At 43.8% G+C, this 26429-nt stretch overlaps 1 protein-coding gene across 4 annotated transcripts in view; it reads right to left on the reverse strand.

The window, feature by feature from the left end:
- The window catches only part of PRDM1 (PR/SET domain 1), a 100989-nt gene that overhangs the window by 5500 nt on the left and 69060 nt on the right, over positions 1 to 26429 (reverse strand). Inside the window, exons 1-4 of one of the 4 annotated variants that reach the window (XM_085306922.1) lie at positions 17296 to 17486; positions 15476 to 15724; positions 8525 to 8644; positions 5043 to 5295 (exon numbers count right to left, since the gene is read on the reverse strand). In XM_085306922.1, coding sequence (XP_085163048.1) covers positions 5043 to 5295; positions 8525 to 8644; positions 15476 to 15658 — 556 coding nt within the window. In that variant the 5' untranslated portion in view covers positions 15659 to 15724; positions 17296 to 17486. Of the gene's footprint in view, positions 1 to 5042; positions 5296 to 8524; positions 8645 to 15475; positions 15770 to 15984; positions 16070 to 17295; positions 17487 to 26429 lie in introns of those variants that run through there. The other 3 variants (XM_085306921.1, XM_085306923.1, XM_085306920.1) reach the window with 3 other exon arrangements.

The following is a 26429-nucleotide window of genomic DNA, read 5'->3' on the forward strand; positions in this document are numbered from 1 at the left end:
GAAGTTAGAGAGAGGCATTTCTTAAAAACTTATTTTTTAACCTGTGACTTTAGATTTCAGTTCTTACTGGTCACAAATGTCTCTCACTCGTAATACGCGCTCCTCTCTCACACTCCACATACATGTGTATACACATGTAATAAATATAGACACACACTCTTCCAAAATCCGTCTAGTTTCTGTGGTCAAATAGACACACAAAAAGGGAGGGTTCATGACAAAACAAGAACAGTGCAATCGCATTGGTAAGCTACTGATCTGAGAAAGAAAAATCCAGCCCTGCCTCTTTAGGAGCCTGATCTGCTTCTCCCTGAGGTCAACAGGTATGTGCTCAGATCTGAGATTTGTGAATATGTGCAAGAAAAAGGGGGACAAAACTCTTGTTACTTGCAACTGTGAACAAAACCTGAGTGGAGGGGTTGTCTGAAGTCACTGTAACTTAAATATAGATGTTCCAGTCACAAGCTGCTGCATAGCTGTTGGTTTTGCTCTCATTCTGATGCTCCTAGCTGTAGCCTGAGAAAGACTTCGCAAAAACAAAGATCTGTTTTTTTCTAAAAACTTGAAAAACGGTTGTAGGCAGACAGTAATTTCAAYAGTAATTTCAAGAGTGAAATAGTACCGAGCACTTTGAGTGGTGAAGCTTAATTATGCCGATTCACATTTTCGATCTAAATTAAGAACCTTCTTTGCTAGTACAAAGAGAACCTAGAAGTTATGAAGCAGGCAAAACAAAGAGAGTTTCCACTCAAAATGAGAATGGAGACCAACATTTAGAAGTATATAGTTTGATCATCTGTTTTCTAAATGTGTCCAAGGCAGTGTGACATGACTTTGAAAACATTTTGCTCAAAGGAGGTCTTCAAAGGATCCTTCAAGTAATCCTCAATATTAAGTCAAATTTAGCCCAAAATTCTGATTTTATGAAAACAACCTTTCATATAATCTAAAAATCATTTTCCTGTGCCCTTTTGAAGATTCCAGTAGGGTTTTTTTCTTAATTTGTAACAAATGCAGATGTTTCCTCTTAACCCAAATAGAAAAGCTTTTAAAACCAGAAAGTGAAACTGACCATAAACAAAAGGGAAAACAACTAGTATATTTTATCTAAGGAGAAATTTATGGGGGCCAGCATAGAAAACAAAAAACAAACCATGCTTTTAAACCAAACTTTTGAAAGTTAGTCTTGCTAGAATTTGAAGAATTTTAAAATATATCTCRTTAAAATTGTTTATAAAACCAAAAAAAGCAAATGTTTAAATATGCAAATTCTCTGCCCCAACTAACTTTTTTCTGAGGCTTGACCAAAAGAAGATGTCAACTGCCTGTGCTTGACTGATGAGACAAACATGTCGTGAATAGCAGGAAGTTGCATCACATGATTGCAATACGTTAACATTATTATCAAATAGTCATGTCCTGAGTCAAAGCAATTGTGTTTTGTTTTTTGTTTTTTTTAACTTTTACCCTCTCCACCCTCTATCTCAAAATAATGGTGTTAAGAAGAGATAGAAATGAAATGCTAGCCTATGTGGAACCCCCTAAACAAACTTCCTGGGTCTGTCTGCTAGTCCAAATGCCACAAATATTAAAGATTAGAGGCACAATTGAATGAGGTTAAGAATGCTTTAAACAAATTATTGAATTGATTAATTTTTTGGCCAGCAGAAATCAAAAATCCCGTGTTATCATGCTTAAAACCATTTATTTGACAACGGCACCATCTGAAGGTGATATATCTCAAATCTTGGCAGGAAACAACACCAATAGCCTCAAAAAGAAGGAAAACGGATTTATCTAAAATGAGAATCAGTTTCCTCCTCCAGTATTATGCGGAGCCTTGATTCTACAAGCATTGTACAATTCCTTGCAGGCACTTTAGCATGTTCTCAGAGCTCCTCTTGGATCTAATCACGGCCATGAAAACAGGTGTGTGCTTCAGCGACTGAAGGACTAGGTCAAAGGCCCCAATTCAACAAAACAGAGAGGACATGGTTAAACCCATAACTAAGTACATGCCTAGTAGCTGCTTGAATCTGGATGCTTTCCTTTTGTGGTAGAAATGAACTAACGCTAGAGAAGTTACCTTTAATTTGAAAGTTTGCTGTTACAGAGGCAAATAGGTATTTATACATGGATGTGTAAATATATTTATGCTCTAAAGTGGTAGTTCTCATTTCTGAGGCCATTAATTACAGGAAATAAAGCCAGAGAAATTCTCTGATGCATTTTCCCTGGAGGCCCATCCAGCTCAGGCACATGCATTTACAGAGGAACATTTAGTGCTGAAGTTCAAGAGACTGATCTCCAAATCCCCAAGGTGMCTGAAGTAGCTGCCTATATTTTACTTGGTAAAGTTCAGGCACCACTGGCAGTTCTTCGTCGGCAAGTATCCCAGATGGCCTCTGCTGTGCCAGTGCCAGCGGTCAGTCCTGGTTCTCCCTAAGTCTCCAGTGGGTGCCAGCACTCACTGCACACCCAGCAGGACTGAGCAAACACAACGAACCGTGGTGGTGGCCACGTCCGTGCGAAAGCCTGACGGTGCTGCTGCTGCACGTTCATGCTGTGCCCAGCTGACTGCACACGTCCTACCAGGAGAGAGCCTGGATGCCAGCAACTGTCTCAGTCTGGAGGGACTGGACCCCAATTCTCCCTCCCTCTTCCTCAGAGCATGCCAAACTCCCCAGCTAGGGGTTGGCAGAAGTGTACGATACTCTCTGCTGCTCCTCCTATGGAAACAGCGCCCCTCTAAACACAGAAAATCAACGATTCGTTAGGCTGGAGAGGGCCTTACTCTCTAGCACAGCTGTCTCAAACACTGTTTTAAGATATTTTGATGGGACAAAGCCCTAAAGTCTGCAGCAGGTGCAGTTTCAACACTTCAGGGAATATTGGTCTGAAATTTATTCACAGCTCAACACAGTTTGAGGACACCTTGGCCATGCTTGTTGTAGACAGARAAGCTGGAGAGTCATTGCGATACTTGCTGGTTTGGAATTTAACTACAAGTAGTAGCCTGGGAGGAAGGCGAAGGAGAAAGCTGAAGACCTCTACCAACTAAACAATGCTGGTATCTGCTTTAAACTCATTTGGTTCCAGTATTAATGCTGGCAAAAGAAGCCCTATTTGCATTGCTGTTGCAAGTTCTTCAGTGAATGGGTGTCTTTGCGAGACCCCTGGAGCATATTCATTACTCTTTAAGAAATGGCACTGAAACTCTAAAAAACTCCAATCCTTACATTATATGAAGGTTTTCTGGCCTGACTGTAGTCCTCAGGTCTGAATGGGTTTGTTACAAAGACAAGAGAAAAATATCAAAAAAAGTGAGAGCTGCTGCTAGCTAGTGGAAGACAATTAAAAAGCCAGAGAACTTTTGCACATTTTTCTGTGTTATTATTTTCCTAGTCTGCATGTCAATATAAAATAACTAAGTGGTTTACATGGAAYAACTTTTAAAAGTAGAAGGGATGCCTCAGTCTTTGTGTCTAGAAAGATTGTTCTTTCTACTGTCAAGCCCRAAATACCTAATTCTTACAAGATCCAGTCTGTTTTAATCCACTTATTAAACYTCCTTTTACTAAAAAGGGACATGCTGCATATGATCAGACACAACCAGTTTTCACTCGAATAAGAGCTACTGGTTAATTTGTTAACACTTTGTGAATACACGCCTTACTACTTCTGGAAGGTAACTGAAGATACCAGCAGATGCAGAAAACTGAGAATGTATCTGTGTATCCACCCAGCTAGTATCCAAATGGGTCTGATTAGCGCTTTGCAAACTCCTGGTTCACAGGAGCGTTTAATGCTGTTGACCTGTCCTACCTATAGGCCCCACTGAAAAGGTTTCGTATGGGGAAATAAAATCACACAGAGAGTGGTGAAATGACCTCTGAACAAAGATGACAAAACTGATGAGATATTTTGTGAACAGAGAATATAGCAGCATATGACCTCTCTCTCTCTCTCTTCCGCCTACATTAAAAGAAAGCCTGTTTTCTTCTATAATTTGTAACATTCAGTAGAGAAATGAAAAGACAAAAACTGCCGAAAGGAAGATGTTCACAGAGGACTGATGTATTTCTGATTAAACTGAATCTGAGACAACATTTTCATGGGGAAAAAAAAGCAAACAAAAAAAAACTGCTTGCAGTTTTTGCTTCAAATTCCAGTGGAGTCACTGGCCGAATGATGAGAGAATGCTCTGCTGTATTTCATATCAGCTAATAGGAGGGGAGGTAGCCTAGGAATTGAATGAAAGCCCACATGAATCGCTCCCTCTGTTCAAGGGCCTCCAGGTGACCTGCTGTACAGAGACTAAAGCTACAAGTAAAGCACCGAGGCTGGAAATGGTCAGAAACCACAGCAGAACCCAGAGATAAACTCCTGGAAATACCTCTTACCCCTGTTACCATTGCTGTTATTTTTGAACACAAAATGAAAGCTGAAATATACAGTCAAGAAATGGGGACAAAATACACAGAGCTTAAAAAAATAAGTAATCAGATTAGAAGACTACATGGAGTTTGCTCCCATAAGAAGTAACCTTACATGCAAACTTTGAAGACCATTATACAGTCAACATTTATCTTGCTAGATACCTAGACAGAGTCACGGCAAACAGCCATTTCCGTGTGCAGTAAGGGTAGCCCTTTGGGAGCATGACTGGACTGCCTTTAGTATACACTGTCAAAGCAGATTTTTGATCGATGCACTAGAAGTCTGCACTTTGAAAGTCTGAGGATGAATCAACATCTGTGACTCTGAAGGGAGAGGATATATTTGGGTTGCTTGTCCAGAACTTCATCGATAATGTTCAGATTATATACCAATAGCTGTTTAGACTTTGAATAATCTGTTTAGACTTAAACAGGGACAGTGAACTCATTCTGCTGCTTTTTTTTTAATTTCCTCTTTTCACTCCAAGCTACCTGCTGTGACACAACAGATGATGCAGCTATATAATTATACAACTTATTATTAGATCATATAGGCAGAAGAGACATTACTAGCATTCTTTGTTCATACTGTAATCCACTTACTGAGGTTCATCATTGTCAGCTCTCTGGAAGAGGGGTAGTGGAGCCTCTCTGCAAAGTCCCGACAATACCACACGAGCAGCTCCTGGTTGGCAGGGATGGGCTTGATGGTGTAGAAGTAGATGTTCATTCCATTCTGACAAGCAGCCAAGTTCTGCTCCTGGACAGAGTAGCCCGGGTTTACATAACGCATCCAGTTGCTCTTGTCCTCGTTAAATCCGTCAATGAAGTGGTGAAGCTCACTGTTTGAATAGATCTGGGATAGAGAGGAAGTACATATGAATACATATACATGTACATATATATACATAATACCCAACATGTGCTCACAGAGTCCAGAGTGGGGATGATGAGTTTTTCTTAAAAAAAAAAAAAAAAGGAAGAAAAAAGGAAAAAGATTAAGTACTACTAAAATCAGAATTCAGAGTGGGTCCCTCTTCCAACTACGATTTCTTCTGCATTAAGAAAAGGAATGTTTATTGAAAGGTAAGTATACAGTTACCTTTTCCATTTCGGCTTAGCCTGTGTGGCTCTGCTAATACATACAACTGAGAAGCACGCAAAATCTGAAATGAAGAGTCCTCTCCCTGCATAAAGAGCCTACCTACCTGAGAGTCCTTTTCCTGGTGCTATGATCAACAAGTGGRTAATGCTAATGACTGCAGGTCTGAGTGCATGCTTGCATTAAAGCTTTGAGTCACCTGTGTTTAAGACTGAGTGGCTGTGCTACGTCAGAGTCTTTCTCGCCTTTTTCTATGGCCTCTGTACTTGCAGTTTCCTACCACCCCCGCCCAAAGGTTTAAACTATGCAAACATCCTCCCCCCTCACCCCCCACCCCCGCCCCGAGTCCTAAAGGAGCACTTGCTCACAGTTGGACCGTAGCCCTTCAGTAGAAAGGCTGGGTGAGGCAGAGATGAACTTCACCTGCCATAACTCCGCGACGACCTGGAGAAGGGCCAGTGGATGAGAAGTCACTTTTCCTATCAAGGGACACGTTCTGGCTTGTCCGCGCAGGGGAAAGAAAAGGCAAATTCAAAAAGTGCTCAGCAACTTATGGGAGAAGGGAGCCCAAATCACTGAGAGAAGCTACTGTTTCTTAAAGTGGTAAGAATGAGAATTAATAATAATAATAAAAAAACTATCAAATTCAGCAAATACATTTGCTAGAGATACGTCCACACTTGGCGAAACGGGGCTTTAAGGTTTCCTGCAATAAATAACCAAGCACAAGGCAGACCTTAAAGCGGGAGCAATCTGCATCAGCGATGAATCTCTTTGAGCAGGAAATGCCTTTCTGAAGCGCAGATACAGCTTATCTCAAGGAGAAAAGCACTCGGCCGCACGTTCCTGCCTTTGTGCTCGCACCACTTTCTTTTTCATACCATCAGCGAGCAGAGTCATGGCGAAAGTCCGCCTGGCCGGCTCTCTTTAAGGGGATATAAGGGGAGCAGGGCGGGCAGAAGGAGAAGGCAGGCTGGCCCTTTAATGCGGGCAGTAAACACCAGAATCACTTTCTTTAAGAGTAACTTCCTGTAAACTGAGAAGGGGGAAATACATGTGGCCTCATCAAAGAGGCTTGTGAGAGATTTTGTGGTGTGTTTGTTATGAGAAAATGGAACGGAGCCGGGTGAATTCTGCTATTTTCTTTTTTTTTTTTTCACGTTTCTTTGTTTACTCGGCAGCGCAAACTTCCAGGAACGCGGGGCTCCAGCGCCGCAGCGCCCGGCAGAAGCTGCTTTCTAAAGCTGCCCTCGACGGCTTCCAGGCACCGGGCCGGAGATCGGGCCATTTACTGTACTTCTCTTTTCAGAAAAAGGAAAAGGCACCAGGGCTCTGAGGTCACACGCACGCCTCCGCGGGGCTTCGTCCTGCCATCTCGCTAGGTTTCCACGCCCGATCGAGAAGATTACAACAAGCCTGCTGAGTCACGGCGCCCTTACGAGAAGTGACGCGGCCGCCGGCCCGGGCGCGCGCGGGCGGCCCGCGCGGGGCATTGCCCCCCGCGCGCGCGGCCGCTCGGCCTTTAATACCGCGCGGAGAGTTGTCTCCCACCGTTTCCTCTGCGGACGCAAGCCTGCTTGGGACCCTTCGGCCAGAACGCATTTTCGCTGCAGCACTGTATCTTGAACGAATCAAGAGATTATAGCAGTGGATTCAGTGATGCTTAGAYGACTCCTATAATATTATTTCTGAGGATCTCTCTGTGTTAAGGCTTAAAATCACATCATGAAAATGATACCGTCTCTCTTGCCACAATATATCAATAAAGCCCTGCAAGATGGTTAACAGCCCTTCTTCCTAACATCTGCTGAATTATTAACAACTGGTAGGGCCAGGCCAGTGCAGTGATTGCTTCCTATGCTGGACACAAGCTCCTGAAAGCTCGAGAAAAAAAAAAAAAATCTTATCCTTATGAATGTGAATACAGTTGTAAGCTTTGTAGAAGTGTCCCGCGAATAACTGCCTGTGCAGTGCTGTGTAACATGGGATGAAGACAGTATAAGAAACCCCAGATGACGCCATTAAGCRGGAAGAAAGGAGTGTGGGCAATGCTGGGTCCTGCCCCGCGCTTCACCTAGGTATGAGGTTGGAATTTTGCTAAGGCAGGTGCCTGGGCACAAGAGCTTGGATGTATTCCCAAATCCGCTGATTTAAACCCAACCTAACTGACTAGATGGCAGCAAAACAAATCCATGGAAGGAGATGAGGCTGAAGGAATATTCTCTAACAACTAATAAGAGGTCTATAAAGGAAACTGAGCACGGTGTTAATTGATAAACTAGAAACATATCATTCCTCAGCACAGAGTTCCCAAACCAAAGCAAACTGGCTGACGCTCCCTTCCAACCTATACTACGGAAAACAAAAATTAAGCATCACCTCTAACATTTCTACCTGCCATTCATGGATTTTCTCTAAACCAAGATCCATGGGCTGCTATTTTAACATTTTCTGAAGTGGTCTAGAAAAGCCTATGATTTGAAAGATATATATTGAAGATCAACACCACTGTATTACAGCAGTTCTATTCAAAACCTGTGTGTGGGGGAGGGGTAAATCACAAAATATATCACAATTTCAGAATAAAAAAAAMWATGCAATACTTTTCATTACTTCTTCATAGCTGGAAAAATCAAGTGTATGTGACATTTGCATAAACAAGAATGACTTTTTGCTGTGAAGAAATGCAAAATAATCTGCCCCTACAGCAAGCAGCAGATCTGTTTCTTTATAAGATCAAGCATTAGTTAACAAGAGCTGTGCATCTCCCCTGCTCTCTCCACCCACACAGTCCTGATATCCAAGAGAGCCAGACTTTTACTCAGCTCTGTTCACCGCATTTGCTCTGTTCATATATGACAGAGAAAAGAAGTTGCTCCCTGCATTCACACAGGTCTGAAGCAGGAAGTGACCCAGCTTTTCAGCTGTACTCATTTAGTGATCTGCTTACTGCAACAACATGGTGCTGTTTTTTCCTGCTTACCCGCCAAAAGTATTTTCTGTTCGCATTCTTGGGAACCGTATCGCTGGTATAGATCTCTCCTACCAGGGGTCCAAAGCGTGTTCCTTTTGGGATATACTCTTTGCTTATCACTCCAGTGACCTACAAGAAGAACAGCACAGGATCAGTCTCCGTCTCAGAAGAAACTGAAAATTACTCCCTCTCCTCGTCCTCATATCTTACAAGGTAAAACACTCAATGCAACAATTTTTTTAGTGACAGGTCAGCAAAACATAAATAACTTAACAACCATGTTTGATATGATATGACCAGCTCTGCTGGATCCTAACATCTTACTGAAACATATGGAAGCCAGTGATGAATACTGACTGAAAAATGTGTTTTGTGGAAAMATATATTTACAAGGAGAAACACTAAATGAAGTATACAGAGTCTGYCAAACAGTTTCATAAGTTGTTTCCCCTATCAAAGGCAAACCCCAGAAGTYCCACAAAACAAAAATACTCAACAACCATTAATCACTTTACTGCTAGAAAGCCTACTTTTCTAGGAAGTTGGGAATTGGAATGCACATTCCTCCTCTAGACCAAAATGAAACCTCCCTGCTTTTTTCTTGCTCTGTACCCTTCCCAATAGCTAAAAGGAGAACAAAAAGATAACCTCCTCCCCCTACAATTCTCTCACCAGCACTCAGTAAGAAACAGAACAGAACACGAAATGGCTTTGGGACGTGTACTCACAGATCACCCTCTTTTATAAAAAGGAGGCAGCAGTTCCGGTAACATATGTCAAGTGGGTTTGGTCAAAAAGGCGTAAGGGTTTTGATAAAAATGCTCCACTATGTTAGGTCTAAGAAATGTACTCTAGTTGTTCAGCTTCCTTCTTGACAGTAATTATACCAAAAAAAGTCACTGACCACAAATCAGGAAGCAATTCATCATTATTCAGAAGAACGTGCCTTAGAGTAACCCTTTGCAAAACACTGCTGAGTTATTGGTTTTGTCTCTCTCTGTTCCTTACCAATCTTCTTACTTTTAAGGTGTCCAAAAATACAGCAATTTGGCAACCAAAACCCAAGATTTTGCAAGGTTAAACCTGCTGCTCAAATGGTGGAGAAAAAGGGAGGTAAAGAGTCCATTAATTTGATGGTCTAACCAAACTTTCACAGCAAAATGTATTAATCATATCCCTTCCACACACCTTGCTACTTAATTATTAGGGTCTTAGAATTTCRGAAAAAGCGAGCAATAGCAGAACTTGTTGATAAACATTGAGAGAAGCGATTATTGCTGTCTGCACTCTGCAAGGAATTACCATTCTCACAAAGCAGATGTAACTGTATAACAGTAAAAACCCTGGACTGTAAACAGCACTTGATAAATTTGCTAAGCCTTGTGATTTTGTCACGCTACATTTTCTTCTGTCGTTTCACCTTGGGTGTGAGAAAGGGAGAGACACAGAAATATCTGTTTGTGTATTGGGCAAGTGAGAATTGGTGAGGTCCTACTGTCTGCTAACAATGCATGAATACTCCAAAAGCCACTTGAGCCCTTGATTAAAAATCCCAGTAAATGACTAACGCTTAGCATAATTTTACATTAAATCTCAAAATAAGGGGGACCAATAACAGCCATAGAATTAAGGAGATAAGACTGCTGAGTATAGGTGGTGGCTGTTTGCACTTGTCTATGTTTTAACATGTGTTTCAGAACACTACAAAAAACATTAAACATCAACAGTGGAGGTAGTTAAATGCTCCATTGATCTGTGCATCTGGACTGAAGAGAGAGAAAAGGGACTTCCAGAAATTTTCCTACACCTACCACAAGCTGAAACAAGCTCAGTGCCTCAGTTTTATTTTTGTCTTGCCTGTACATTTCTCATAGAGAGCTGAAAAAGGCAGATGTTCTTCTCATCTTCCCCATATATCTTCATTTACATCCATTTGCCCTTTCAAGAAAAGTTCACAACTAAGCTATAGCACACCCTAGCAGTTCTACTGCAAGGCAGCTCGAGTTCCTTCACTGTTTTAAAATATCTTGTTCTTAATTAAACTAACTTTAATGAAATTCTCAGAATCTCTAGAAATCACTCCTTGGACTAGTCAACTTGAAACATTCACTGCACTGGCTTCTCTGACACAGCAGATACTTTTCGATATTTACCTTATATAGCATTTGCTTTTTCCCCCAACAGGCAGAATACGAGTATAATTTGTCATCATGTAACTATCAGAAGGTATCTGGGCAGAGTGCACTCTGGACACTTGCACGTCAATGTTATTAAAGGTTTGTTAAACCAGACTAAAATCGTTCAGCCATTTTTCAACCCAGGGTGGCTTCCCGGGCAGAGGTTCGTCGCCTCTGTTGCGGCCCCAGACTCTCCACTGGYGCAGCCGAGGAGCAGGAGAGGCAGAGGAGGGTACTGGCCATGCAAGGCTACCACCAGCCCCCGGCAGATCTGGTGCCACTGCCAAAGGGTCTCGTGCCATGCTGGGACTTGGCAGTGGTGCTTAACAGTAGGCAACCGAGGACGGTGTCGTGCAGGACTGCACGCAAAGCAAGGAAGAAACTCCACACTCAGAGCAGAGGGGAAGCAGGCTGCTGGCTGCCAAAAAGCCGGCACRGAGAGGCATTTCAGACTTGTGTCCACCAGGTGTCCTTCGGCACATGCTGCCTCTCTGCGATGAGACCATCTGAGGCTGTTTCAGCGCAGGGATGCACAGAGCAACAGCACGGCCCTCAGCTCTCTCCCCACTGCCAAACTCCCGGCACCCCTATGCAGCTGCTGCGAATACACCGGGCTGAACTACAAAGGCATAACAAACAGCATGCTATTTTCCCAGGATCCTCCCTAATGACCTTTTTTCTCCTCTCTCTTCAAGCTACAACCATCTAAAACCTTTTAGCATTGCTGCCAGCAGGCTGTTAACATATTTTTCCTATTGCTAGAGCAACATTTCTCCCATGAAAGTCGCATCTAATGTTATCTCGAAACTCCCAACTGGAGATCCCTTCTCTGAGCTGCGCACAAGCAGCGCTCCTGTTGTGCTGAGATGTGCTAAACCACCTTCACCATGGCTGCAGCGGGACGAGAAGAAGGGAGAGCGTTYGGGCCAGCAACCAGGTGCTGGCGTTTAGAAGGAAGAGCAGCCACRTCTGTGCCGGCGGCCACCTGGAGACCCTCCTGTGGCCGTGCCCAGCGCCGCCGGCGAGCAGAGCCCYGCGGTCTCTGCCAGGACACGGGACCTGCGGGGCGGTGGGAAGGCCGGCAAAGGAGGGGAGCACCTAGCCCAGGCAGGAGGCACCGCTGGAACTGACCAGGGTCCTAATGGCGCGCGGCGGGGCCGGGCGCCCGCCCGCCTCCTGCAAAGCCGGCGGCCACCAGCTCCAACCTTTCAACACTTTCATGCTTCAGCTCCCCTCACAGAAGCCCGGCCAGGAGATGCTTTATGGGCCGCGCCGACCTCCCGGCCGTTTCGGCGGATCCGTCTTCGTCAGCGGGGCTGGGTCACGGAGCACATCCTGACAAGCCGCAGCTCCCAGACAAAAAACGGTACGGCTTAGGTTCTCTTTCTGATACTCCAAAGCACTTCCAAATGCATCTTTGTTCAGGGTGAGGGCACGGGAAGGAAACAACAAGCCCTACTAATTCTGACAGAAGAGAGTATTTTGGGAGAGCAATTTATAAATTGCTTATTTATAAATTTATAAATTGCTTTAAAAACAAACAAACAAAACTCTTACTGGCTTCAGCGCCCTTTAAAACAACTCTATTTTCCAAACATAAATTAGAGCATGCCATCATGTGTTCTGGAATAACACTAATAATATTTTTTATCTACTGGATCTAGTTACGTAAGCCCACATATAACTGACCCTTTAATTCAGCTAGCAGTCTTCTAGAAAGAAAGCCACACGGGAAAATGATTTCAGATTGTTTCCTCTGTGATCATATATAAAAGAAATAAAACAAACAAAATATAGGACAGCAAGCATATGAGGTCATTACAGTGTACTTTGTAACAGTTCAAAATCACAGCTTCAGAATTCAATGTCCCTCTCTAAAGAATGGCTTTGTCAGAAAAATGCAACAAGTAATGGGTTTGCTGAGGTACATTTCTCTCTAAAAAAATCAAAGGCCAGGATAAAGTACTAGTAATATTCAAGACCACAAAGCAACTGACATTTTATATCAGCAAGGGCTGTTAGAGGTTTAAGAAAATGAAATGAAAGGAAAGGAAAAAAATATTTTGGAAAAAAAAACGCTTTAAATATCTGCAGGAAAAAGATTATTCACATGCAGTCTTGTAGAGCGTGATTTTGTCCCTGTGTTTCATCATTTCTGTTAATTGTTAAAACTGGAGCAAAGGGTAAATAACTCGCACACAAAACTAAATAAATGACTTCATGTAAATCAAACTGCCTAAAATGTTACGAGCAATAGTAATTCATTTTTTAAAATGCTGACACATACTGAGAACTCATAATGAAAAATGCATCCTTTAGAAAAATCCCCAATCAAGATCCAAGAATAAACAAAAGTATGACGTGTCACGGAATCTCTTACAAATTCAACAAACCTTTAAAGAGGAGCTACTGCCTTCACCAAGCATGCAAAGAACAGAAGCACAAGAAGCGGCCTCTCCCCCCCCCAAGCAACACTGATTGTACCTCCTCCCTCCCAAGCAGTAGTTTTCCTACTCCAAAAGGAGATACAATACTAATCATGACGGCATTAGTATTTCATGATCTAATCATGACAGCATTAGCATTTCACAAGCAATGTATTATATGTTTTTGTCAATAAATTGACTCAGCATTTACAACTCTCAACCAGATGAAGCCACAGCTCTCCCCAAAGTTAATAATGAAGACAGCTCACATCCGAAACCCACTGGTATACACGCACTCATGCACTCCCCAAAATCTTACCTCATCCTTTTGCAAGTGAAAAAAAAAAGTCCTATCAAATTGTTAGAACTCCAGCAGTTTTACATCGGGTCAAAATCAAAATCGGGCTCCCTTTCCTTTCTGTCCTCTCCCTCTCTGATCTCACAAATACTTATGTGCATAAGCAGTGGACACAGTTCTGACTCCTCTGAGCAAAATTAAACTTCTAAATCAGACAGAAGAACACAGCATTTCAAACCAGAAGTTGCTAGAACACAAGCACGTTACGCCATTCACAACTGTTTTACCCTGCAGACAAGTAAAGAGCGAGTGACCTACCTATAAATTTACAGTACTGTGGCTTTCATAGGAAGTAAAAAAAATCAGATTGGCTTCTTCGTTCAGAGCTGTGTTAGAAATAGAGTAAGGATTCAGAAGTTTCTATTGCTCCTTACAGTAGGTGCTCTTCAGTGTAAATAAAAGAGAATGGGGAACTTTGGAAAACAAAAGGAGGATGTTCTATATTCAGACTCCCACTAGCAGGGATCTGTATTGGTCATATTTTACAAGAAAGAACTAAGAACCTTTCAACAATTTTTCTCTTCCTCCCCCCAACCCAGATAGGGATCACAACCCTGATTCATTGAGCTGAGCTAAAACTACATGTTGGTGTTTCCAAACACACCTCTGGGAATTTTAAAAGCTTCTTGGACTTCTCCTTTTGCAGGAGCAAAGCTGAATTGAGGCAGCAGAGCAAGGAATGTGAGCAGCCAATCGGCTATGAGCCGGCTGCCTACGATCCGAGGGAGCTGTAACGCTGCAAACTCATCGTTCAGCAAAGAGATCTTTCTGTGGCACTTGGCAGAATTGCACCTTAATCTCCCCCAAAAGTCAGACTTATCTAACAACGAGATAATGCAAAACAAAGTTTCGCCTTTGTCTCTTAACCGTGCCCTCTCCCTGCCAAGTTCTACAGGGCAGGGCAGGAGGGAGAAGAAGAGTGATTTACACGGGAATTCAGATTTAGCCTTTTACCAAACCTACCAGGTAGTCTGTTAGGTGCTGCCAAGCTGAATTCTCTGGCACCAATACCCTCCAGCTGGGAATCCAGCCCTATTTCTGCATGCAGGATCAAACAAGTACCTCCTTCGGAAGGAAATATTTGATAGACGTGGATGAGCGTACCCCTTCTTTTCAGCCCTGTGGTCAGTGTGTTTAGCTAAAGTAGAAGCACAGGTAATAGCTGCTGTACCACAAGTCTCAGCACAAGGAGAAATGAAGGGTTGTTCCTTGGGTTATTACTCTGCTGAACATCACACCTAGCTATAATAGGTACTCTGTATGAAGGAGTAAACACAACCAAATTGCTCATCCGGGCTCATTTCTTTCCAGCCCTTCTGAAACAACAACAAAGAATGTCCCCACTCCAGGGGCAAGGATAGGGCAGACTCCCATGTCTAGCTACCACTGAAGATACTGTCCCAGATAAACAAAGCTACAGCCATCCTTCTGTGAAATTCGCTACAGTTTTACCATCACTTCCTTAATCGATATGCCGGAGCTTTTAAGAATTAGGAAGTTGCGAACAAGGCAAGCTTGTGAAAAGAATAAAACAATTTCATAACAAGGGAAAACCAAAAAGAAATAATTAAACACATTTCCAGGAATTTGCTTTTTTCCTCTACTTTTTAAATGCTATTTATTGGACAGCTGAGGCACTTTAATCTCTGAGCCAGAGGCAATGAATGGTCCTGGCAAACAGCAGTCTAGAAATTGGCACAGACAACTACCCCACATTTTAAATATGCTTATTCAGATGCTGTCCAAATCGCGTGAAAATTTAACTGTTTGCAAATAGGTACAGAATCATTTTCAGGGACAGGCTGGCTAAAATTTCCAGTGACAATATTACACAGTCTCTTAAAAGAGTTACCAGGACCCCATCTTAAAAGCTGGCAGTATTTGGTGGTGGTGGCAGTGGTGTGTGTTAAAGAAGGGAAGCGAGGGTGAGCACACACTTCCCAAAGCGCTATGATTTGGCTTGTCTGGCTTCAGCCTTCCCCAGAGCATTGCCGCTTACCTCTTTGCAGTTAGATGCATATTTGAAAGTCAAGTTCCTTGGCAAGGAAGCCTCTGCCTGAGTTAGGGTGCCTCCATCGGCGCTCGGATCCCACGGGTGATCGTTTACGATGTAGGTACATTTCTCTTCAAAATCAGCTTCTGTCCACAGGGTCATGTCAGCATCCTCCATGTCCATTTTCATTGTCCACTCTCTCCCTTTCACCAGATCCTTGAAACTCACAGCGTCCGAGCTACACTGTGTAGCAGCCTGGAAAATAAGAAAACAGCCTTTAATCCTCATTGTCCTTCAGTGTTGTGGTTTCCGTTGAGACAGCGTGACTAATACAGTAGTCTGTGACACTTTAAAAGCGTATGCAGGATAGTTGGTACAGTTGAGTAATAGCCAAAAAAGCAGTGTAAACTAAGCTGCTCTGACTGAAGCAGTGCGTTAAAATGCCAGCCTCGGTAATAATGAGGAGGGAATAAAAACAAAGAGGAGAAAAATCCCTAGGCTGACAACTGCGTTACCTTTTTCAGCCTCTTCCCTTAATGCCTTAGAGAAAAAAAACATATTCCGTGCTGAAGAAAATGTGGGGTCATGGCCGCAAGACCACTTAGTTGCCTGTGGAAAAGCTGCCTCAGAAAAGTGTCACAAACAAGGAGAGGAAGAGGAAAGGAGCTGCTGTCTGCGTCTGAATGAAGCTAAAAATGGAAAGCGCATGTTGGAAGAGCGGAACCCRGCCTTGCCTTTTCCAAATGGGGAAGCCTGAACTTTCCCACCGGCTCTCAACACACAAACAACTTTCAAAACAACCTGCCCCCGCCCCGCCGTCCCCTTATCCTTTGGCATGGATGGCTGAGAAAGTCTACATCCTGCCAGCATCCCTGCAGCAACAGCCCTTCAAAAAACGCTGGAACGTGTTCCCGTGGACCAGAAAAGAAAAGAAAGGGGGAGGGGGGCAAAAAAAGTTCTTATATCCCTTTTGATTCTGATGGCGCCTCCGAGAGTTACTCGCTCAAAACACTAAATAAGATCCTCACAGGACAGTTCTGTCAAGTCCTTCACTACCTATTCCTATTCAGGACAAAAGCACTGTTATCAAACGTATTACCAAACAGGTACGACATCAGAGTTTTTCCAAAAGGAAAATAAAAGCCCCAAATCTGCGCCTGTATCAGCAGTTGTGAACTGCATTTAAGACGGGCATAAAATCTCTTCATTTTTCCTTCTTGAATACGCGGCTGTTAAGAAGCTCTCAGCCTCCCTCCTCGAAAATTAAGCAGTCCAGACTGTGGCACGAAGAGCGCAACCTTTTGCGAAAGAGGTTAAAAACTTACTCCCGGTGAGTGCCTGCTTAAACACGGCACCCAGCGGGGCGCTCACCGGGCGCCTTCGCCAGCGCGGCAGAGACGCGCTCAGCCGCCGGCGGACGCGCCGCGGCCCCTGCAGTATCCGCGAGAGCGGAGTTGACGCGGAGGTCACAGCGCGGAGCTTCCCGACGGGTCTGCGCGGCGACGCCTCCCGCCGCAGAGCCCACGTCCTTGCGCCGGGGCCTGATTTAAATCAAAGCGATCCGCGAGATATTTACCGGCTTTGAGCACTAAAAAAGCGCGGGGGGGGGGGGGAGGACTAATAGCGAAACTGCGGGGAACTGACAGTTGCACTAAGAAGCGAAAGGGTTAATGCTCATGAGCTCCGCGCTTCCGAGCCAGAAGCGCCTGCGAAGAAACTGCGGCTCCGCGCCCGCCCCGGAGCCCGTCGCCGTCCCGGCGGGCGCAGCCGCCGGCGCGGCCCGCCGAGGGCGACGGGGGAGCGCGGCGCCGCGCCGCGCCGCTTACCCGGGCAGAGTCCGCCAGCGTCGCCACGCAGGAGCCCACGGGCTGCGGCCGGTCTCGCTCATATCGACCGAGTGAGCATTTCTTCTGCCGTCCGCCTCGGCGCCCTCCTCCTCCTCCTCCTCCTCCTCCTCGCCGCCAGACAGGTGCTGCCGCGCGCGCTGCTTTTGCCTCCCAGAGACACTGGAGGGCTGAGTGTCACAGCGATACTTTCAGCCGGCGCTAACTAACCAGCCGGCTCCTTTCCCCTCCCTGTTTCAGATTTCCTATTAGCCGCTCGCCTGATTTACGCGCAGCGGCGGCCGCCGAGCGCGGGAGGTGGGGCTATACCTGCGGCCCCGGCCGCGGCCGCGGCCCCGGCCGGCCAAGGGCAGCGCGGGCTCTTCCTCCGCCCCTCTTGACCAAAACTTCACGTCCGGGGACCGTCCCCTCCGTGAAGGGGGCCAGCCGCGGTCCCGCCGAGCCTGGCGGGGCTTCACGCAAGGAACACCTATGCACTTAGCAAGAGGAGCACGTGAGCTGCCTTTTTTTTATATTAAAAAAAAAAAAGAAAATTTACTTTTCACGCTGCTTTAAATTCCAAAGGTCAACAACTACATGATTTTACTCTCCCTCATTTTAAATACATATAGCACAGTAATGATAACAATTTAAATGACCTCCAGATTACAGAATATTGATTAAAAAACCAAGATTTAAAGCTCTCACTCCCAAATCTCCATTCTTTATTGCTTTATCTGACACAGCTCTTGAGTTTCAGGATCCTGATTTTGACTGCAAGGACTGTTCCCTTCTAGAGTCTCTTTTTAATCAATGTTTGTTAAAGGAATTACGAAAAACATGACACTCCGTTTCTCTAAATAAAAACTTCTCCCACTGCCTAAGCAGTAACAGGGATGCTTACAAGAGAAATASAAGGGAGGCAATATTTTAAAACTTGACACCTCTTCTGCAGTGTGGTAAAAAAATGAAAAAGGAAAATCAGCACTAATGTTGTGCAGGGCAATCCGTAAGTGATCATCTGGGAGTGTGCTGGTAATGGGAGGAGGGTTGGTATAGTAATTAGTGGACCCTGAACCCAATTTCTCCCTCCGATCCAAGTCAGTGTGTTGGCCGAAGGAAGGACATCCTGTGATGATGGCATACAATGTCCTGTTTGTTTATTATTAAGAGCATTCCTGCTTCTCATTACAAAACAACCAGATGCCTTACTTCCTTCAGTGGTCCTGTCTCTTCGGTGAGGAATCCTCCAGCCCAGAGGAACAATGATGCACAACTCCATTTATAGCCATCTATAGCCTATTGCAAACACCAGCCGGGTTCACTGAAAGGCAAGTCTCCCACTTTTCCTTCTCCTCTCACGTCTGCAAGCATAGCTTTCTTTTCTTTCCCAGTACTTTACGTTGCAGCTAGTTTCACAATCCCCCCCCCTTTTTTTAAACAAACACATGCTTGTATTTTGGGGTAATCTGGATGCTACGCATTTCTTTACAGGAAAAAGAAAAGAGGAAAAAAAAAGAAAGCAGGTTTTATGAAATTGGATGCATGCCTGTCCCTCTGTCTGGTGGTTGTACACACCTTCCTTTCCCTTAACCTGCTCCTCCTCCCTCTGATAAAGAGACCGATGAGAAGGATTACTTGTCGTTTTAGTTCTGCAACGCTGAGAATAGTATATCTGTGTAAAGACCTTCTGTAGGCTCTAACACCAAAGGGCTCACGGCAGCAGACRTAAGTAGGGCAACTGCTGCAAGTGAGTGTCCTGGCTTAACTTCTGCCACCGTGTGATTCCACAAGAGAGGTGGCCAGAGCACTGGGCTGAAGGAGAGAAATGTAATTGGATATACAYGGTAAAACCGAGGCACATCCAAAATGAGGTCTAGGAAGGCTCTGAAGTAGGAAGAACCACTCATTAAAGGAGAGAAATCCGGCCTACTTGATTGGGTTAATTAACTGATGCTGAGTCACACCACACAGAACAGAAAAACAATGTAGTCATACTGAAGGTGATTATTTTACCAAAAAATAGTCTCACTTTGACAGGCAGCTGTTTCAGAGCTTTTCACTTCCCTGTTAGCTTAAAAAAAAAAAAAAGAAAAAAGAAAGAAAGAAGACACACACAAAGTAGATGCATTCCCTTCAGGGGCTGATCTTCTTACCATGAAGGAAAACAGGAGAAAAGTAAATCTGCCTTTGAAGGAACTGAGAATGCTGTTTAGCTGGAGAAGAGGAGGCAGAGATTAGATCAGATCAGATCCAGCAAAACCTTCGTCGAGATGATGGAGGATGCCAATATTCCAGGTCAGTACAGATCTCTCTTCAGAGCTAAGGGAGGTGAACGCAGCCTATGAGGCACACAGACTTCATGAGCTCTGTGGCACACGCTTTTTCTATCCTAGAGTTAGCTCCAARTGTCTCAGTGAAGCTGAACAAAGCCTAAGTGCAGAACTACAGCAGTGTAGGAAATGGGATTTCACCAGCATGTGGGTCTAGCCTAATGCTGTCCAATATGGAACAAAACTAGGTGTACTACGAAAGGAGAGACAGAAAGAAATTGTTAAGAAWCTATATTAAAGTAAGAATCATAAAGGAAGCTCTGCCATTAGAAAAAAATATATAGACTGACCTTCTGACCTTCCTCCTTAATAGAGAAACATTAAAAGACGCCCTATTCAGCTAGCAGTTTTCTGCTCTTTTATAGAAATCTTTCATACCAGTAGCTGCTATTGTCTGGAATGTGCAATCTCAAAATGTTGTTCATTTCAAAAAGAACATTTTTAGTCATATTTTCATTTTTTCCTTCTCGCTCATAGAAAACCTCAATTACCTTATTAATCAGCATTTCTCAGGCAGCTCTTCCCTGCAGCCGCTTTCAGCCTGGTAACAAATCATGAATGGCCCTAACAGCTCTGATCTCAGAAATCCCCATCCATTTCCTTTGATGCTATSACCGCTTCAGCTCAACAACAAGCCAATGCGACTCAGCTTCAGCTGCTGCTGCTGTTGTTTTCCTGGTGCCTGGGAGAGCTGTAATCGTAAGGGGAAGGAGGAGGGAAGGGAGCTGGCTCAGATAGATGAAACTTCTTTAGAAAGTTGGAGGGGAGATAAAATGCACACAAGAGATTAAAGCACAGTCTCATTTTCACATCCTCCCCTTCCCCTTACCCAGACAAGGTCAGTGGCAGATTGACCACATCAAGAGTACCCACCCCCATTTCCCACTTCCGGCATGTATGCATCCTTGTGCTGGTAAACATTTGGGGACCAGTTGTGGTCATTACTTGGAGAAGGCACATGATGTAGATGCATGACTGCACAGCTTTTAAAAGCCAGCTTCGAAACAAAACTCAAAGAAGAACTTCTTTCAAGTTCTTCTAAGATGCACTTGTGTTCTGAGGCCACATTTCTGAAAAAAATGGCCACTGAAAGGAAAGGTTCAAGAAAAGGACAGAGATCCAGCATACAATGGTGACTTTGCAACATTGAAAGTTAGAGCCTGCTCTCACATACAGTCCTGACCTTTGCAAAGCAGGCTACGGGCTTCAGATATGATCTCAGACATTTTGTATGCCCTGTACTACTTTGGTACGATACTGCCTATAAGAAGAGAAATTAAAATTACGCTTGAATCTATATGAAGGGTTTTTGCAAGGGCATTTGGAGTGATGTATGTTGTAGCTAGCAGGCTTTTGAATTAAAACATGCAGCTTTCAGAGACTGCCTTTAAATACAGAGCACCTTGGTCATTGCCTTGCAGCACTTCCAAATGCCTTCATATTTATTTTTGTTTCTGCTGTGCAATACCAGGAGTAGATCTGTTGGTTGCACTCTCAGCTACTGCCTAAAGTTTGCATGTTTCTTGATTTCAATGTTCTTTTACCTTCTAAGAGATATTTCCCTTAAAAGGAGAAAAAGAAATAGTCAAACTAAAATATCACATTCCCTTTTATTTCCTTCTAGGCCTTATTAAAATACTTATGAACAAGCCAAAACAACCCTCCTGAAATGGAAAAAAACCTGTTCTTGCAGCACACAGAAGCAAGAACTAAGCTTCAGCCATTTCCTCTTGTTGAGGCTCAAGTTTGAGGAAAGGAGCTGAGGCTGTCTGAGCCCACTATCAGACACCTCCTACTTATTGGAGGGCAAGAGTATGCTGTGAGAAGTTTGGCTTCTCTTCAGTGCAAATGCAGCTGAGAAGAAGTAGTCTGAAGGCACTTGATCTCATTTTCCAGGAAGCATGCTGGGGTGAAGGTATTGAGAAAGAAGCAGTAGGAGAAGCTTTGTCATTGCATTTCTTTGATTTCAGAGTGGGACAGGGCAGCAGGCAGTAGGGTATGGAAGAAGAAAATGACTAAATGTAAGAAGCCATCTCCCTCCCCCTTATGAGAAGCAAAATGCCTCATGCTGAAGACCACAGATGTTCCTTCTTGGTTACCAGCAGCTTTCCTATTGCAATCCTGAATGACAGTGGTCTTGGGAAAGTAGGGAAAATAGCCAGCTGCCAGTGCAATACAACTTGTATTGCCTTTACATAATTAACCAACCCAAATTTAGCCTGGACAGGAGAACCTGAGCACAGAAATCTGGTGCTACATCCCAGGCATAGAATTTTGAATATTCTCTCCACAGTGACTGAGTTGGGGGAAAAAAAATTAAAATAGGCCAACCAGTTCCAACCATTTTCTGACCCTACTGGTGACAGAGAAGAAGCCCGAAAAAAAAAATATTTGGAGAAACTTTCATTTAAAATGGACTGATTTCCAAATTATTGTGGGGGAGGATTGGGAAGGAATACATATATTGGAGGAATCATTCCTATGAATATTTCAAATATGTCAACCTTGGAACCATTTCACAACAATCTCAAATAACAAAGTCACATTTAGTTGCATGATTTCAGTTTTCATGTCTCTTCTCAACTTGACAAATCATAACCCTTTTGGAGACATTCTTCCCTCAACTTGCCTGCTAAATAACAGTGATTTGAACAACAGGGAATTTTAGACCTTGTTCCTGCACAATTCTGTTCTCATTTCACATACTTTCCAGGCTGCCCAATTTTGTGGAGCTGACGTGTTAGAAAGAGGGTGAGAACCACTTTTCAGTTAGTGGAACCATGCCACTTTTCTCAGACAAAGAACTGGCCATGAAGCACATTTCAAAACTGATCAACAAAAACAAAACAAGACAGACAGTTATGTACCATGGCAAAATTAATGTATGGCAGAAATAAATATATTTAGCCCTAGATTATCACAGACTCAACATTGTTACCATCATGCATCTAGGACCAAAGGATCTGAAGGAGTGACATGTTTAGAGTCCATTAGGGAATTCCAGCTAGGGTGGCTCGGAAGAGTCCTTTTTAAGCCTCTAAGAGTACAGTCGTCATTTCTCCACCTTTCCTACCCCACAGTGGTGAAATAACAGTCTTTTCATACCTGTGTGTTGGATGGGGGAGGGAAGAAGAATTCCTCTGCTATTAAACACAACTTCTCATTAAATAGTTGACACCTTATCCTTCTTTAAATGTTGTAATGTTTACTTTGTAAAACCCAGGAAAGCTTTTAGAATAAAGATAGCAGAGAGATTCTTAAGCCCTGTGTCCTTGCTTATCTGCTTTTTATCAGCCAGCTATTGTTTCTCGAGGAGCTTGTTGGGGAAGGTGGAGCAAAGAGGGTTAATGTTCAATAGGTATCTACCAGTTCCCCTGAAGGAATACTACTGCTGACAGAAGAGCAACACTGGGCTCTCAGCTACTTCCTGCAGAATGTGACAAATCAAAGAGAAAAAAAACTATGACTGGAGCTACTTCTTCCCTTCTTTTTTTTTTTTTTTTTTCTTCCCTCCTGGTCTCCCCAAACAACTAGTTTTAAAGAAAGACATTGTCCTTAGGAGAGATAATCCCACAATAGAGAGTCCATTAGAGGTATTAAAGCATTGGCAGCGCCTGATCTACAAGAAGGGCTCTGTCCTGACAATAGACAATTAAAGCTGATAAATCTGCACTACTTGTTGCCGTTCTAATTCCTCGTAATTGTATGCTACTTGCCCCTGCCTCCTGCGTCCAGGGATGAAGCATGCTTCTTTAATCTCCGCAGTACCTGACCTAGTTCCTATGTGGTCTTTTCAGGACCTGTTTTCTTCCCATCTGGACTTCTTTCCTCCTACTCTCCTTTCCTGCTTCCCCCCCCCAAGCATTAAGAAGAGGTTACAGTAGAGGGCACAGAAAACATCAGAGCGCAGCACTCAGATCAATAATTCGGGAGCCCCAGACAATGCACTAATCTGCAATAACAGCTAATCATGCTCAATTTGGCACAACAGTGATTAAACTGTACTTTTCATTAGGCTCAACCAGTAGAGCAGACGCACACTGGCAATTCAAATTGCCCTGTCAATAAGAGCTGCCAAACTCGTGGGCACTCCTGCAGTTTTATCTGCTGCCTCCCTAGTTTTGCTCTCTGTGCCAAACTAAACGTATTGCATGGATTTATATCGTTCTTTTGACATTTTATGGGCTGCAACTCTCAGCTATCTTTTCTACAGAAAGCAATCTCCCCCTCACCCCTGCCTTGCTTTACTCCAACAATTTCTGGTAGTTAAAGGACTCACCGGGTGGAACTGTGATGTGCTATGCAGGATACTGAAAAAAGACCATTGCAATTACATGTTCACTCCTAGTGTTAATAATACTCTTCGTTTTATTTGTCGTCTCAAAGAAATTTGGTGATTTTTTCAAATTTCCAGCCCCCCCTTTTGTTTTTCTTAAGAAAGCTTAAGATCCTACTGGTGACCAAACAAGAGCCCGAAAATGCTCCTCATGGGACTCAGAAAACAAGTATAAATTACCTTGGATCTAATTATTTTTCAAAATGAAATTTTAAGCCAATATCATGAGCATTTGAGAGACTGAAGAATAGTTTGGATTTTTTTTCTTTACCCCTGAATATATGAACATGGCATCCTTGCGTCCACCTTAAATCGCTAAAGTTATTAACCTTTACATGCCATTTGGATAGTGACCTCCTAGTCACCCTCAGAGAACTGGATTCTCACTATTTCTTGTGGTTACAACTGTACGTAGCGGACCCTATTTGCAAGCTGCCCTGAAAGCCTCACCCAAGAGTTTACCACAATCTTTCCATAAAGCACAGCACCAAATTCCAGGACTCCTAGAGACCGACCTCACACACTCAGGGGTCTCCTTCTGTTTAACTTTAGCTTATCATCCTTGTATTAACTTGAATAAGTGTTAAAACTGCACTCCAGGTTGCCCTTAARAAAGGGAGGGGGGCCACAGGATACAGCAAATTAATGAAGGAAACGTCTATTCTGTTATTAATACTTATGAATYTCTAACGCATTTGAAACCCACTTGAGTTAAGTCAGTTGAGTCCTTCTCCTGACAACCATTCCTTATCAAACTACCAGTGCTATAAAGACGCTGATGCTTTCCCTTTTGCTTGTAATCTTTAAACGAAGTTTAAATCACACCAGAGGCTACCACAAAATAACGTATTTTATCCTAAGTGAAGGCAAAGCCCCGGAGACAGGGGTTTAAAACACTGCACATGTCCGCTCAATTTATCATTTTAAGATAGGAAGCTGCTGCAACAAACAAAACACCTCCTTGAAAGTGGGACAGCAGCAGATTGCGGTGCAGAAAGCTCRGGGATCTTTTGTTTTCCTGGAGAGCAACAACAGGGCTTTGCAAAGAAAGACAACAGCCTCCCCTTGCTGAAATCTAAATCAGCTCCTATATGAAAGCCTGCCAACTGCTAGCTGGATGGTAACAAAATATTGCAGATAATTCACTTTTCATGATAAAGCAAAAACAAGCAGGCATGCAGCACCCAGCAGGGGCTCAACTGATAAAACGGTGTCAAACTCAAACCATTTGTCAGCTGGGAGGGAAGAGAGCAAGCTGAAAGATGGACTCAGGAAATAGATTTATCTAGTGCGACACATTAACTAGTATAAATACGAAGGAAAAAGTAAACACATTTACCCAGCAGTATCTCCAGCCAGCAAAGAAAAGGCTTCTGAGTCCCAAACCCACACTAGCCATTTAACCACTCAGCTGTCAGCTGCGACAGCAGTAGCATTTTTCTTCCTGTGCAGTATTGCAATGCCATTTCATTCACGGCTCTAAAAGGTTTTATTAAAAGCACACATTGTAATTAAACAAAACTAAAGCGTGACTCCTCTGCTGTTCTAGTCTCCTCCCTCCACCCAGTAGCCAAAACAATAAAACCACCCTGGCAGCAAACAAGTCAGGTAACMTATCCCAGAGAAGATCACAGATTGGTTACATGCTCATTCACTTCACATTTTGCTCTCTCAAAATTGCCTTATCAGAGACTGCTGTCCAGCGGGGTCCCRAGGAAGCGGAGCGGAGCGGCCGCACGATGCGGGTCAGGCCCGGCCCCCGGTAAGTCACCGTGAGGGGCACACAGACAAACTGGGATGACTCAGGGCAGAAAGGCTCTCTGGATGCCCGCTTGCCATTTCAAAGCCTAAAGGAATAACGTGATTTTGGGGTAGCACCTCCCTGCTGCAGTAACAGTGAAGGAAAGCAATTCAAAGGAATTTAGGATACAAACCCAAAGCTATGTGCATACAGATCTTGTGCCTGCAGCACCGTAATATCAAAGGATGGCACGTCTTATCCACAAACCTATCTGGCACCCAAATGACCGTGTAATAAAAAAATTGACAGTAATCATGCCAAAAAAAAAAGAGTCGATTCATAAAGGCAAAGGCAGCACATTTCTTTCTTTAACTGTACCTTCAMGTGTCCACACTGAGCGGGCTCGCCACCTCCGGCTCCTGCATCTCAGGCTTTTAGTCCATATGGAAAGCGTGCCATCCGCTCGCACGCCCTGACACCCGCACGCTCTGCCGGCCACCACCGGGCCGGGGATTTTAGGATTTCCTCTGCTGGCTGAGTCCTCCCTCCCCTTCGCATCCACTCCACCCCATTCTGTAATTAGGCTTAACAAGAGCAATTAACAAAACAAACTCCTCTCCGCCTGGTGGCCTGATAATTCTGATTGTCATAATGTATTAAGATGTGTAAGCCAGTTTAAAATAAAAGTAAATTGCAACGTTGCCCAAGACCCATTTTGCACCTATTT

Source organism: Rhea americana, unplaced genomic scaffold (genome assembly GCF_003343005.1).
Source record: "Rhea americana isolate MKP2758 unplaced genomic scaffold, rheAme1 scaffold_25, whole genome shotgun sequence".
NCBI lineage: Eukaryota > Metazoa > Chordata > Aves > Rheiformes > Rheidae > Rhea > Rhea americana.